The following is a 14,938-nucleotide window of genomic DNA, read 5'->3' as shown; positions in this document are numbered from 1 at the left end:
ATTTTTTATTTAACTGCATGAAAATAAAAATAAACATGTATAGGAAAACCATTGAATAATTAAAAAAAAATCATCGTGAATGGTGTCGTACCCTTCACAGGAACGCGACGTCATGACAACTCTTTCCAAGTGAGTTCGAGAGGCTTTTGGTTGGATAAGAAGTTGCTATCTACTATTATGGTTACTAGGAATCTCAACCGCAAAAATAAAAGGTACTGACATTTTTAATACACCATATCTAAATTATACTATATTATTTGTTTTTTATTTGTTATTGTTATGGTATAATGATATTTTTATTTTTATTAGTATATTTATGGCGATATTGTTACAATAAGTAAACCTAGATTTCTTATAAAATTGAAAATGTTTGTGAACTATCAACAATGGAAATATTTTTTTATGCCCTACCCCACCCTACTAGAAATTAAGATTAATTAGGGCTACTTTTGAAGAAGAAGAAAAAACTTGATAATTCTCCATCATTTCTTGAGAAGTCTCCAGCATCATTATTCTCCACCGAATAACTAAATTTTAATGAAGATGCAGTAGGACCATCCTCACATGCACATAATGCAATCAATACTTGCTGGATTCCCCCTTTTCTTTTAGGGTTCCAACAGTTAACCTCGAAATAATTTGTTAACAACCAAATGCCACTTGAGTGGCTGTAAAAGAAATAATAATATTATTAATAATAATAAAATAGAGGGCTGGGATTTGCCGACTACGTACCTAGCTAGCTAGCTAGCTAGCATACACATGGTGATGTTGTTCGTCCGCTTGACAATGATTATATACATATATATATATATATATATATATATATATATATATATATATATATATATATATATATATATATATGTATATGTTCTTATCTCAGTTTTTTCACATCCCTTTTAAAAAAAATTTAATAAAAACAACTTTTTTATATATATGGAAGGGACAACCACGAACCCTGAACGATACTAATTTTAATCTTTAAAAGGGTGTAAAAATACCGGATAGTACCGTTCGGGGTTCGTAGTTGTCCATTTCATATATATATATGTATATGTATATGTATACATGTATATGTATATGTTCTTATCTCAGTTTTTTCACACCCCTTTTAAAAAAAATTTAATAAAACAATTTTTTTATATATATGGAAGGGACAACCACGAACCCTGAACGATACTAATTTTAATCTTTAAAAGGGTGTAAAAATACCGGATAGTACCGTTCGGGGTTCGTAGTTGTCCATTTCATATATATATATATATATATATATATATATATATATATATATATATATATATATATTAACTTGATACGTTTTACTAGAATTTAAGAAATGTTGTTAAACATTAACCTTAAAATTTAAATTTTAAAAAACTAAAAAAGAAAACATACTGTTTTTTTTTTGTTTTTTTTAATTAATAGATCAGCCTCACAAGGTTTTCTAAAAAAGTTGCACGAACCTATTCTCCACTAATTGTAATGGGGGATGAAATTCCTTCTCATATTCATTTTCATGCGAATCATGTGACATTAACAGGAGTTTCCTCTATTTATTTATTTATTTATTATTATTATTATTATTATGTTTTCTTTTTGCATTGATTGGAATTAAGTCAATGTAGTTGGCAAGGCATGCAGTTACGTATCTATGCCAGTATTGATCATTTTTGTACTTCATGGGCCCCAGTTAAGGCAGCCTTAAATATGCACACTAAGTCATGAGCATCGTGCAATGCAATGAGGAGGTGTTTGGTATTGATTTTAAATTTGGTTTTCGATAAAATTTTAAATTAATTTTTTTGAGTATTTTAATATCAAAAATAAATTTTATAAAATAAAAAATATTATTTTCATATATTTCTAAATAAAAAACATTTTAAAAAATAATTAAAATTAAAGATGTAAGTTTGGGGTCCATTCGTTATCTTTTTGACGTAGGTGACATGTTTGTATTCTTAGCTAGGCAAGTACAAGATATGAACTTGCTTCAGCATGTTGCTTCTACAGATCAACCTCCCCTGCACTGGCCCTAGCAGTGTTAACTGTATGTTTTATTTTTATTTTTAAAATTAAATTAAATTTATAGATTTTAATAAAATTTTATTAACAAACTGTAAGTGCTTTTTAATGTTATTAAAAAAAGAGTTTAGAGAAAATACCTTAAGAAATTATATGTGCACTAATAAAAAAACTGAAAAACATGTTCATTTGTTACAAATAAAAATAAATATTTTCAGTGAAACAATACGATATATATATTAAAATGATAATTATTTTATTTTATTTTATTCAAATTAAAAATTATTATGGACATGTCAGATTTTCAACTCAATTTTTTTATATTATATTTATAATAAAAACTAAATTTATGACACCAAGTAAATATAAAAATGTAAAAACATTCTTTTAAATTACTAAAAATTGTATTGAATATATGTATAATTGGTTTTACTTTGACTTGAAAAACTGGAGAAATTGAGAAGATATTGTAGAAAATGGAACAGTATATTACCTTTCGTTTCCAGTTTTTCCTTTGCTTGTTTTGCTGGGGATTTCAGTAAAATAGTGTGAATTTTCTTAATTCAATTAGAAATTAACATGCAAAAGTTATATTTCACTATCATAATTAATAGGTTTATTAAAATATAAAACTAATTCTATTTAACAAGCAAATAAAATCATGGTGGACTATAAACTTTTTTTTAATAAACACTAAATTACAAACACAATAAATATACAATAAAGATGTACTTAATTGTTGAAAAACTTTGTGGTCCATTATAATAAAGAAACATTACTATCAAAGATTCACACTTTGTCTTATTGCCTCTGACTTAACATAAATATTGATCTCAATACAATTAGCTACCTTAAAAGATTAGATTTTCAATCAAAGCCTATGAAGTATTCATTCAAAAACATTCTCAAGTTATCTATATGAAATACAAAATTTAAAGCTCTTGAGGATAAGAAACAAACTAGAATAATAGAAAATGGTAGGAAGTAATTAAAGGGTTGATAGTAGTAAATTAAGATTGTTCTTATCGCTCTAATCTTTTACTTAACAACTACCTCAATCCTCTATTTATCTATGGTTTTTAAAACTAAAATTGGTGCATAATTGATGCAACAAGAAGATACACAGAAGGATCCTCATGTTCACCTTCAAAGGTTTATCTAGAATCCATCAGAAATGAGAAAAGTCTAAAAAACTATATTGAATATTCTAGAATACAAAATTGATTTCTCAAGGCAATCTTTACATTGCCTATTTATTCTACTTGTAACTTGCATGATTAATTATACTTGCTATTTAAATCTTGGCGTACAATACTCATGACCTTTTTGTCTTTACTTTGCACCTATCAAGTTATGCTTCAAATTCCCCTGCCAAACATTCTGCATCAGACTCCTCCACTTTGAAAGAACTCACCCCTAAGTTATCTTTAGAATAAAGAGTTTCATCTTCATGATACTCATACAAATCCGTAATATTAAAAGTTCTCGAACTTTCCATAGATGCAAGCAGGTCAATAACATAAGCATTATTATTGATCTTCCTCAAAATCTTATAAGGTCCATACTTGCGTGGCTTCAGCTTGCTGTAGGTTCTAACAGGGAATCGCTCCTTTCTGACATACACCATCACATAGTCTCTTTCATTGAAAACTTTAGCATGCCTACACTTGTCTACAACAACTTTGTACATAGCATTGGTTTTTTCCAGCTTATCCCGCACTTCTTATTTAACCTCCATAACATTTTTAGCCATATGTTGAGAGCCTACGCTAACTTCATGAGCTTTGGGAAGTTTTACCAAGTCAACGACATGGTTAGGAACTGAAGTATAGACCAAAGAGAAAGGAGACTTTCCTGTGGCACTATGAACTACGTTATTGTAAGCAAACTCCACTTGCGGCAAGGCATTATCCCACTTCTTTGATTTATCAACACAAACACTTCGAACCATGTTGCCAAGCATTCTATTAGTCACCATCGTCTGGCCATTTGTTTGTGGATGTGCTGTACTGCTACGCTTCAAGGTAGTACCGAGAAGCTTCCATAAAGTAATCTAGAAGTGACTCAGAAATTTGGTATCACGATCAGATGTAATAGTTTTGGGTACACCATGCAAATGCACCACCTCCCTAAAACATTATTTGGCTATATGAGTAGCGTTAGAAGTCTTTCTACAAGCTATAAAGTGTGCCATCTTAGAGAACCTGTCAACCACAACAAACACAGAATCAACCCCACTTTGGGTTCGAGGAAGCCCCAATACAAAGTCCATAGACAAGTTTTGCCAAATATCTCCAGGAACCGGTAAAGGCATATAAACTAGTATTTTAAGCTCGATCTTTTGACACCTGACAAACATAATAGTTTCTCACAAATTTGCCAACGTCCTTCTTCAACTGAGGCTAAAATAATGTTCCTCAACTCCTGCAATGATTTTGTCTCTTCCTAGGTGTCCGCTCAAACCGCCTCCATGAATATCTCGAATAAGCTTCTCTTGTAAAGATAAGCTGGGAATTCATAATTTGTTGCCTTTAAACAAATATCCATCTCTAATGTGGTAATCTGAAACAGGTTGATTTTGATCACACTTCACCCAAACTTCTTTGAAATCAAAATCGGCTTCATATAACTCCTTTAGAAATTCAAACCCCACAATCTCTTATGTTAAAGTAATCAACAAATCTACTTTTCGACTCAAAGCATTAGCAACACGATTGAGAGATCCAGATTTATGCTTAATCACAAAAGGAAAATTTTGAAGGAAAGTAGCCCATCTTACATGCATTTTACTCGCACTCTTCTGGTTGTTGATGAACTTCAAGGCTTCATAATCAGTGTAAAGAAGGAATTCTCGTTGCACTAATGCTCCCATTGCTTCAAAGCATGCACAATCGCATAAAATTCCTGATCATAAGTACTCCATTTTTTACGAGCTTCACTTAATCTTTCACTAAAGAACGCCACTAGTCTTTTTTCTTAAGACAACACAGCTCCTACCCCCAATCCACTTATATCATATTCAACCTCGAATATCTTTTTGAAATTGGGAAGGGCTAAAACCGGTGCAGTGCTAAGCTTTTCTTTAATCAACACAAAGCTTTTATCTTGTGCCTCACCCCAATGAAACTTTCCTTGCTTGAGACATTCAGTAATAGGGGCTATAAGGGTTCTAAAGTTTTGTACAAAATGCTTGAAAAAGTAACAAAGCCATGGAAACTATGTAACTCACTTGTGGTCTTCGGAGTTGGCCATTCTTTGATTGCACGTACTTTGTTTTAATCCACATGAATTCCATCTTCACTAACAATATACCCTAAAAATTGCAGTTTATTTGTAAAGAATGTGCACTTCTTCAAATTAATATAAAGTTTATTCTCTTTCAAAACATCCAGAACCTGTCTTAAGTGCACCAAATGCTCTTCTTTGTTTTCACTGCAAATCAGAATATCATCAAATACATAACTACAAATGACCTAGTAAAAGGACGCAAAACCTGGTTCATGAGTTGCATGAAAGTACTTGGTGCATTTGATAATTCGAATGGCATCACCGGCCATTCATACATACCATTCTTGCTCTTAAATGTTGTCTTCCATTCGTCCCCTGGTTTAACTCGAATTTGATGATAGCCACTGAACAAATCAATTTTTGAAAACACCTTGGAACCCTCAAGGACATCCAACATATCCTCCAATCACAGAATTGGAAATCTATATTTGATGTTGATTTTAGTAATGGCTCTGCTGTCAATACACATACACCAAGTGTTATCCTTTTTTGGCACTAGCAAGACAAGAATAACATAAGGACTCATACTCTCATGAATAAATCCTTTTTTCAGCAGCTCTTCGATCTTCTTTTTCAAGATCGCATTTTCCTTCAGACTCATTCGATAATGGGGTAGATTAGGCAGGTTTGCTCCAGGGAATAAATCAACCTAATGTTGAATCTCGTATAAGAGGAAGTTGTGCTGGAAAATTTTAAGAAACCAAATCTTCAAACTTGCTCAAAATTTCCTGCACGTTTTTTGGAATGTGACTTGTAATAGCATTTGTCACCATAAGCCCTTAAGTATAATTGGATACATGAATCCAACTTCTTTAATAATTTCTTCAAACTCGTGGCTACTCCTCGAGATAGCTAGAAAATATAAACTCCCAGCTTGTGGTTTTTTTAATTTTTCGGATTGATCAATAGGAGCAAGTGCAATTTTATGAGAATCCCACTCAAAGATAAACATATTATCACGCCCTTTGTGGGTAGCATCAACATCAAACTACCAAGGCCTTCCTAGTAATACATGGCTGGCATTTATATCAATTACATCACACCAAATCTCATGTTTGTAATGCTTACCGATAGAAAAAGGAACCTTGCATGCTTCTGTCACCTTTACCGATGGTCTTTTCTTCACCCAACCTAACCTATAAGGATTCATATGCTTCTTTGTTGGAAGTTTTAAATAATCAACCAGCTTTTGTGACACAAAATTCTCACAGCTGCCACCATTTACAATCAATGTACACATTTTGTTGTTAACAGAACATCAGGAGCGAAATATATGATTCCTCTACACCATGATGAGCACTTTGTCTTCTTCAATAATAGTATGATTCATCATCAAATTTACAACCTCATAATTATCTTCATATGCAAACTCAACCCCATCATAATCATCATCATAATTTCCACTATGATCATCACCTTCTTCAGTTCCTTCTACAAGGTTCGCTTGCTTTCGCTTCGGATAGTTATTAGATCGGTGGCCAGGCTGAAAACACCTATAACAGACATCACCAGTTGCTTTAGCGTATAGACCATGGTTTGGTCTCTGATTTCGATTCTGATTTATATCAGTGTTCTGGCTACTCTCTCCTCTGTAATTCTGCCCTTTATAATTATTTCTTTGGGTCGGCTAAATCTCTTTCTTCTCTTTATTAGGAATATAAGAATCTGCTGCTTTTCTCGGGTAATTATTGTTATTGCTATATTTTGATTTTTTCTCCTTTTGTTCACGTTCTTTCAGTTCTTTCTCTAACTGTTGTGCTTTTATAGACATATTTTGAGCCTTATGGACATCCTAGAAAACTTGGAACCTGATTTTATCATGTATTGACGATGTTAATCCATTGACATATCTAGATACCGTCTGCCCCTAAGTCTCATTCAATGAATTTCTCTCTGCCAATCGTAGGAACTCGTCAGTATAAACCTCTATTGCCCTGCTTCCCTGGGTACAATAATGGTAGAGACGATATAGATGCTGCTCATAATCTACTAGAAGGAAACGATCCATCATTAACTTTTTCATCCTACGCAATGTCCTGACTGGTTGTTTGGCCTACCTTTGTCGTGACTTCTGCAAATTATCTCACCATACAGTTGTACTTCTCTTTAAGCGAAAAGCCACTATCGTAGTCATCTTCTCCTCTAGTACCGACATAATCTCAAAAAATCTCTCTACCTCCATAAGCCAATCTAAAAATCCTTCAATGGATAGATGGCCATTAAAATAAGGGATGTCGGCCTTCATCCGATAATCTTTAATGGGTTGTTGATTATTTAAATTAGCAGCAAATGGGTTCTCGGGATGTTCCATCTCCTCCTCAGAATTCAATTCAATCTCCTCCCATTGACGATGACCATTGCGGTTGCCTCTGCCACCACCACGTCGGTTATCTCGATTGTTATTGTTGTTGTTTCCTATGTTGAGAAGCAATTGCCGAATCTCTTCAATGCTCGTAGCAAGAGCATCAAATTCTCCCCTGGAAACTGGTTCCCCACCAGGATGGGGCCTATCATTGTTCGGGTCATTCACCATCGAGCCAAGACAAACCTGCTCTGATACCAATTGACGCAACAAAAAGATACATAGAGGGATCCTCACGTTCACCTTTAAAGGTTCATTTGGAATCCACCAGAAAGGAGAAAAGTCTGAAAGACTATTTGAATATTCTGGAATACAAAATTGATTTCTTTAAGCAACGCTTACATTGCCTATTTATTCTACTTGTAACTTGCATGATTAATTATACTTGCTATTTAAATCTTGGCGTACAATACTCATGACCTTTTCATCTTCACTTTGCACCTATCAAGTTATGCTTCAAATTTCTCTTATCGCTCTAATCTCTTACTTAACAACTCCCTCAATCCTTTATTTATCTATGGTTTTTAAGACTAAAATTGATGCTTAATTAATTTTGTTAATTACTAGAATTAGTTCATGTTATTTGAACTTTTAAAAACCTACCCTTAAAATAATATAAAACCTAATAGTTTTTTCTTAAAAAACCAAATGATTTTCTTCTTTAAAAAATATTCAGGTAGAGGAAGTTTACTAATCAAACATGTTATTCATGAAACTGGATTAATAAAAAATAATTTTACAATTAACACATACATGAGAATGAATCTAGCTCGCACCTGTAGTTTAAATCCAAAGCTTATATAGCCTAGAGTTTTTTCCTTCTAAGAACTTCACTACTCTACGAGCCTAATTTTCACTTTTCAAGATTTCACTATATAAATTTGAATGTGAGATATTATATTTTATGTTAACTAAAAGTTTTTTAAGGTCAGTTTTTTATTTACTTATAAATTATTTTAGATGCGTCAATGTTTGGTATTTTAGTAGGAAGAAAACTTTTGAACAAGGCCTTAAGATAAAATGTAGGTGAATTTCACGTCTAATCTGGCTTTAAAAGGTCCATTAACCATGTTTGAAACCATTTTTCCAACATCTTTAATTTTTAGAATCTTTTCGTTAAAGTTTGTTTGTTTTAATCCAACACCGACCCTATTCCAACTATCTTGTTCAAGAGTCAATTAATTAGCATTTTCTCGATTGTTCCCTAATTAATTCAAGCTCTCATTTTCAATTTTGTTGATATTCCTATCCAAACTATGCTATACTTTTAGCCGGCCTATCTAGCTACACAGAAGTTCATTCTTTTCTGCCAACAACCCTTTTTTATAAATAAGAACACCAACTTTCTTAAGGTATTTAGCAGGATTTTACTTGGATTAATGAAGAAGGGATCGTGAATGAAGAAGTGATCGAAGTTAGTCTTCTGTGATTATATATTCGGACCGACAAATCCAACTATGAAGGCTGTCCTTCGGTCATCATTCGCGTCAAAATTATAATATTCCATGCAATTTTATTAGCAGAAATATTAGACCAAGGCAAAGAGTCAAAACGTTGAAAAAAGAGAAAACGGGAGAGATTAATTAGAGAGGGAAAGCAAAAGCGAAGACAAAATCCCGTTCAACAATTCTCAAGCTAATCTAATTAAGAGTTCCATTGGTTAATTGGGTTTTTGAACACAAGAGATGCATTCAAAGACATTAGTTTAGAGTGGAAAAAAGGAGCATACAAACGGATGGAAATTCAAAACAAGGATCCAATGAGTTTTAAATACCTTCTAAATTCAAACCTTTTTTCAAGAAATTACAGGGCGGATTTCAGAATCTTTGCAATATTTGTCTCCATTTTGATATCTTGTGCGAAGACCGAGCCAGTACAGCTTGCTGGACCAATTACAAATCAACCATGGGACATACGGGTGATTTATCATCTGATCATAGGCTGGGCTGCTATGATAATCCAACTTCAATCTGAAAAGTAAATCGCACTCGATAATGATGTTCAAGTACCTTTTTTGACAGCCATTGATAGCGAAATTCCACCAATATAAGGTGGTCGCATGTGCCTGGCACATGATCCATTTGCTTTCTTTAAGCATGTGTGTGTGTGTGTATTTGATGGCCATGGCTGTCCAATCATGCACATGTTTGCACATGAGTACAAGCTAAGTTTTAGTGAAAGTCGAACCTTTGCCATCAGCCGATGGCCTAAATGATTCAAGACATTTCTATCAATTTTATGTCTAGATATGTCTATTGAGAGCACATTGGTTATGATCATATCTATTTGCAAAACTATTGGAAAAGATGTTTATTGGTTTATATGTACTTTTTTTTTGGGTATGCATATATTTGCATTTAATTGATAATGCATTTGAGATTTTTTACAATTTAAAAAGCAAATTAATAGATTTCATTGTTTTTTTTATTATTATGTTTAATATATGATCATGTTTTGGTATAGTAAGTTAATAAGAAAGCTATTTTTTTTTCTTCAAATTAAGCTATTATGTTTAAGAAAGCTATTTTAGTTTGCTTGGAAGGAGCTGCAACTCTAATTAACTTAATTTCTTTCTTTCCTTCTTTCTTTTAATGACTATATCATCTTTTAATAAATTTCTCGTCTTTCATTTAATTAAAAATATGTTACATCTTATATATATATATATATATTATAGTGCATTTTGATTAATTAATCTAGATATTCTTATAATTAATGACTTACACGAAGCTGTGCTGTATAATATCCAAGAGATTAAGATCCAGGTACGTAGCTGTCTAAGCCAAAACCCTCCACAGTTTAACTTATTAAGGTGACTGCTTCTCATGATAAGATATTTCAGTAGTAGCAAGTAAAAAATGGTCAATAGGCCCCTCCATAAAACAAAATAGAGCAAGTACATAGCTAGCTAGAAGGCACACAATATTTAAGACATAGGATTCCTCCGGTCATGCAAGCCCTAAATTGCTTACAGAAATACTGACAACAAAAGGCTAGCGATTACAATAGTAGCAGCAAGCAAGCCAATTGAAAAGAAAAGAAAAGAAAAGAACAATTGGGTTTTACAACAAGAGCGAGGGGGGGAAGGAGCTATTCTATATATAAAAAACCGCGAGAGCCACCTTCTAGCACTAAAAATATAGTAGTGTGTGTATACATATATACACGTAAGGTGGTCATTGGTAGGGACAAAAATTAGAAAAGACAAAGCTAAGCAGAGGAAACACGTACAGTAGAATTGCTAGAATAATGGATGGAGTTGCAATAATGAAGATGAAAAGTGTTATTTGAACTTTTTTTTTTCTAGTCCTGTTAATGCCGCAGTTCTTTTTGTTCGTGTTCCTTCGATCGGCCAAAATGCCTCCATCTTTTTCTCGCTCTTCACCCGAAACTTAGCCCTTCTCCTTCTTCACATTTGGCTGTATGGTCTGCATGTTCATGTGCCAAGGCACCAGTCTTGCCAACCAGTTCTTTGGCCTTTAAAGATTCTCTATCCCAATCTGTCTTGTATACTACTGTTAAAATTGAGACCACACATACAACTTGAGCCGCTAGAAGACCATAACATAGACCCACAAACCCTAGTTTCCAAACAAAGGCTAGGCCTATGGCCACAGGTGCACCCACCATGTAAAAGGAGTAAAAGTTAATCCCTGCCCCGATGCCGGGCCTAGCACTCCCTCTTAAAATTCCACAGCTTGTCGTTTGTGGACAATTTGCAAGCTCACATAATCCAATTATGGGCAGTACAACCATAGTTAGCTCGAGAACCTCATCATCTTTTGTAAAAACTTTCCCCCATGCTTCTCTCCCTAGGATGGTCCATAGCAAACCAAGCAATGAGCTTAATAAGGCTAAGCCTATTGCAACCACAGTGGCCAAACGAGCTTTCTGTGGCCTGCCTGCTCCAAGCTCGTTGCCCACCCGCGTCGACACCGATGCACTCAGTGATGTTGGCAACGTGTACATTAGGGATGTGGTCTGAATTATAATAGCTGATGTTGCTAGAGCGGCTTGAGGGTTGTGCAAGTAACCAGCTAGAATTGTCATGAACTCATACCACCACCACTCTAAACAAACAGCTATGCAACTTGGGATGGCAAGCCGGAGTAGGATTCCCCATTCCTTTCTTAGTGAAGTAGAAGGAGATGATAGAAATGGTTGTTGTCTAATTAGGGGTGTGGACGAGGGCTCCTCCTCAGTGGCCCGACTGAATAAATACATGTAGCATACGAGGAACAAGAGGGTGTTGAAATTAGTGATAAAAGTAGAAATTGCAATTCCAGGGACTCCAAGACAAAGAGTGAAGGCTAGAAATATGGTGACAGGAACATGCAGAACAATGGAGACAAGGGTGCACCACATTAATGGCCATGTAGTTCCTTTACTGCGCAAGTAAATTCGTAGAGGGTGCAGGAGGCTATTAGCAATAAGATCAGGAATGGAAAATCGACAGTATAAACTTGCGATTCTGGTTATGTCAGGATCTTGATGGAGGCTAAGCAAGAGGGGTTCAAGATTGACCCATAGCAAGCCAATAGGTATTGAAGCAAGTAGTAACATAAGAATTGTTCTTCTTAGAGTATGAGATGCTACTAATAGATTTCTCGAACCAAATGCTTGACTACATAGAGGCTCCATCCCCATCGCTAGGCCGGAAAGAACTGAGTAGCCACTGATGTTGGTGAATCCAATAGCTAAGGCACCTCCTGCGAGCTCCAAGCTTCCTAGTCTTCCCATGCAGACTACTAAGATCATGTTTTTGAGATACCCCACCAAGCTCAAAGCTGCTATAGGGAAGCCTATGTCTGTCATTCTTTTTAGCTCCTCCACAACCTAATGGAAAGAAGAAGGATAAACAAAATAACAAGTGCTGGCGTCAGTATGCTTATTAAGAAATCAAGGAGAAGATTTTCTGGTTGTGCTTAATTAAGATTAATTTCTACCTCTGGCATTGTTGGGTACTTGTGGGATTTCTCTTCTGTAACCATTTTTGCTACTTTTTGCCAGTATCCTTTTCTTGTTCCCTTCAGAGAGAGAGAGAGAGAGAGAGAGAGGTCAAAGTAAGTGTCTTTATGCTTCAAGAGGGAGCTTTATAGCTTATATGGTAGGAGGGGTCGTAGTGGGGTTCTCAGACGTTGTTTTTATATATGTTTGTATGACACTGCTAGCTCTTCTGCTCCTTAAAGCTCACATGCTACAGTATAAAAAATAAAAATAAAAATAAAAATAAAAATTATGATCAAATAACTATCTCAAGTACCAAATTCATCATAAGTTTTGAAGTTTGATCATTTTTTCTCAAAATTTTAAGATTTCAAATAAAAAAATTAAATTAAAATTATCTAGCCAGAGTGGTGTGTTCAATTATAAAAATGATGTATAAATTAAAAGGATCACATAAAGTAAATCGAGTGATATATATTCATACGTACGTGTAAAGCAATGGTAACAATGCCTCTTCAAATCACGAAATTTGTCACTTTCCGAAACAAAACCCAACATATCTACTTCCTCTCTAAAATCAACATGTAAAATGTGACTATAACCATCAACGATTGTTACAGTTAACTAATTTTCTTAACAAAAATAATCTGGGAATTAATTTTTATTATAATTAATATTATTTGTCAGTTTATAGATGTCAATGTTAGTGAATCACTAGGGTTTACTAATCGGGATTGATTTGGCCCTCATAACAAGGATGAGGTGTAACCATGTTCATTATTCCTAATTTGGTTAGAAATTGATGATGAAGTGGATAAAAATTAGGTTATCCAGGTTTAAGGTTACAAACATAAACAATAGATAAATAATTAAATAAAATTATGATACATTAAAGAATAATATAAATTATATATTGGGACCTCAATTAATAGTTTAAATTTTTAGGTTGAATTAATTTTTTAATATGATATCAGCGATTACGGGTTCGAATCTCATTATCTCTATTTATTTGATAAAACTTAAACGCAAGGTAGTGTAGACCTGTGCAGGAGGTGTGTTTAAGAATAATATAAATTATATATTGAGACCTCATTTAACAGCTTAAACTTTTAATTTGAATTAATTCAAAACCAATCTATCTATAAGAACCCAAAGCTAAATCAGAAAAATAATTTAAATATAAAATTAACATGAAAAATAATTAAAATAACAAAATAAAACTTAATTTGAAGGTGTTTCTGGATATTGATTGATTACAATTAGCTCATATATTTTTTTTTGTCAAACATCATGTGGCTAATTTTGACTTATTTATTTTTTCCATGAACATATCTTCAATACGTCCCACATCAATTGATATCCTAATCTGTTGAAAAGAAAGTGATTAAAGACCAACTATTGAGCTAGAAGTCGTACCAATATTAATAATTAGGAAATCTTAATTACCATATACTATATACATGTTGATTTTTATCAAGAAATGAAGATTCCGGCAAGAATCTTAGATTGATGAGGAATCTCTCCATGTATAAATTAATTTCATGCAATCTATATGAATATTAATTAATATAATTGGTAGCAAGGACGTAGTTAGGAGAGTACTCTGCGTCATAAGCAAACTTCAAATTTAGATTGTAATGGAAGCAAAATGCCTTTTCTCCACATGCTTTTCAAAGAGTGATCTTTTCGATGGATCCAAAACCACAGGAACATTAATCAAAAGTAAACAAGCTAGCTCTCTCTCACGTTTTAAAATGCAGCACGCCCCTTGTCTGTTAAAGGCACTACCGTTGGGGATGGATTTGGCTCCTTTCTATATCAGTTCCCTATATTTCTTCGTTTATAAGCTTCATTTCATTCTTTCTCTATCTTTGAAGTAACAAATTACACACGCATATATATATATATATATATATATATATATATATATATATATATATATATATATATATATATATATATATATATATAGACACACAAAAGAAAAAAAATTATGTCAAAATATTTGATTCAACAATAATCACCTTGTATTTTAATAACCATCATGTACATATTAAAAGGGGGTTTATTGATAAATACCAAACATATTGTTTAATATTTGGTTTGATAAAAAATATCATATCTTTTAAAGAAATCTTACATATATAAGGACTATGTTATAATAAATAAGCTTCTTAAATTACTTTTAACTTATATAGTGCTTTATTGATAATTTATTTTGAATATCAAAACTTTAAAAATATTTTTAAAAAAAGTTCAATTGAAATCCATAAAAAGCACAAAATTGCTTATTATTAAGGAAAGAGACCCTATATA

General features: G+C 33.1%; 1 protein-coding gene across 1 annotated transcript; it reads right to left on the bottom strand.

Annotated features, from left to right (window-relative positions):
- Nucleotides 1-10,527: 10,527 nt before the first annotated feature.
- Nucleotides 10,528-12,767, bottom strand: LOC133696927 (protein DETOXIFICATION 55). The gene is made up of 2 exons (XM_062119225.1): nucleotides 12,622-12,767; nucleotides 10,528-12,511 (listed from the first exon to the last, which is right to left on the bottom strand). The coding sequence occupies exons 1-2, from the start codon at nucleotides 12,664-12,666 to the stop codon at nucleotides 11,057-11,059; spliced, it is 1,500 nt and encodes a 499-aa protein (XP_061975209.1). The 5' UTR covers nucleotides 12,667-12,767; the 3' UTR covers nucleotides 10,528-11,056.
- Nucleotides 12,768-14,938: the final 2,171 nt, after the last annotated feature.

This window comes from Populus nigra, chromosome 6, assembly GCF_951802175.1.
Source record: "Populus nigra chromosome 6, ddPopNigr1.1, whole genome shotgun sequence".
NCBI classification, from domain to species: Eukaryota; Viridiplantae; Streptophyta; class Magnoliopsida; order Malpighiales; family Salicaceae; genus Populus; species Populus nigra.
Note: the sequence above shows the minus strand (reverse complement) of the source record. Positions and strands in the feature narration are given on the sequence as shown.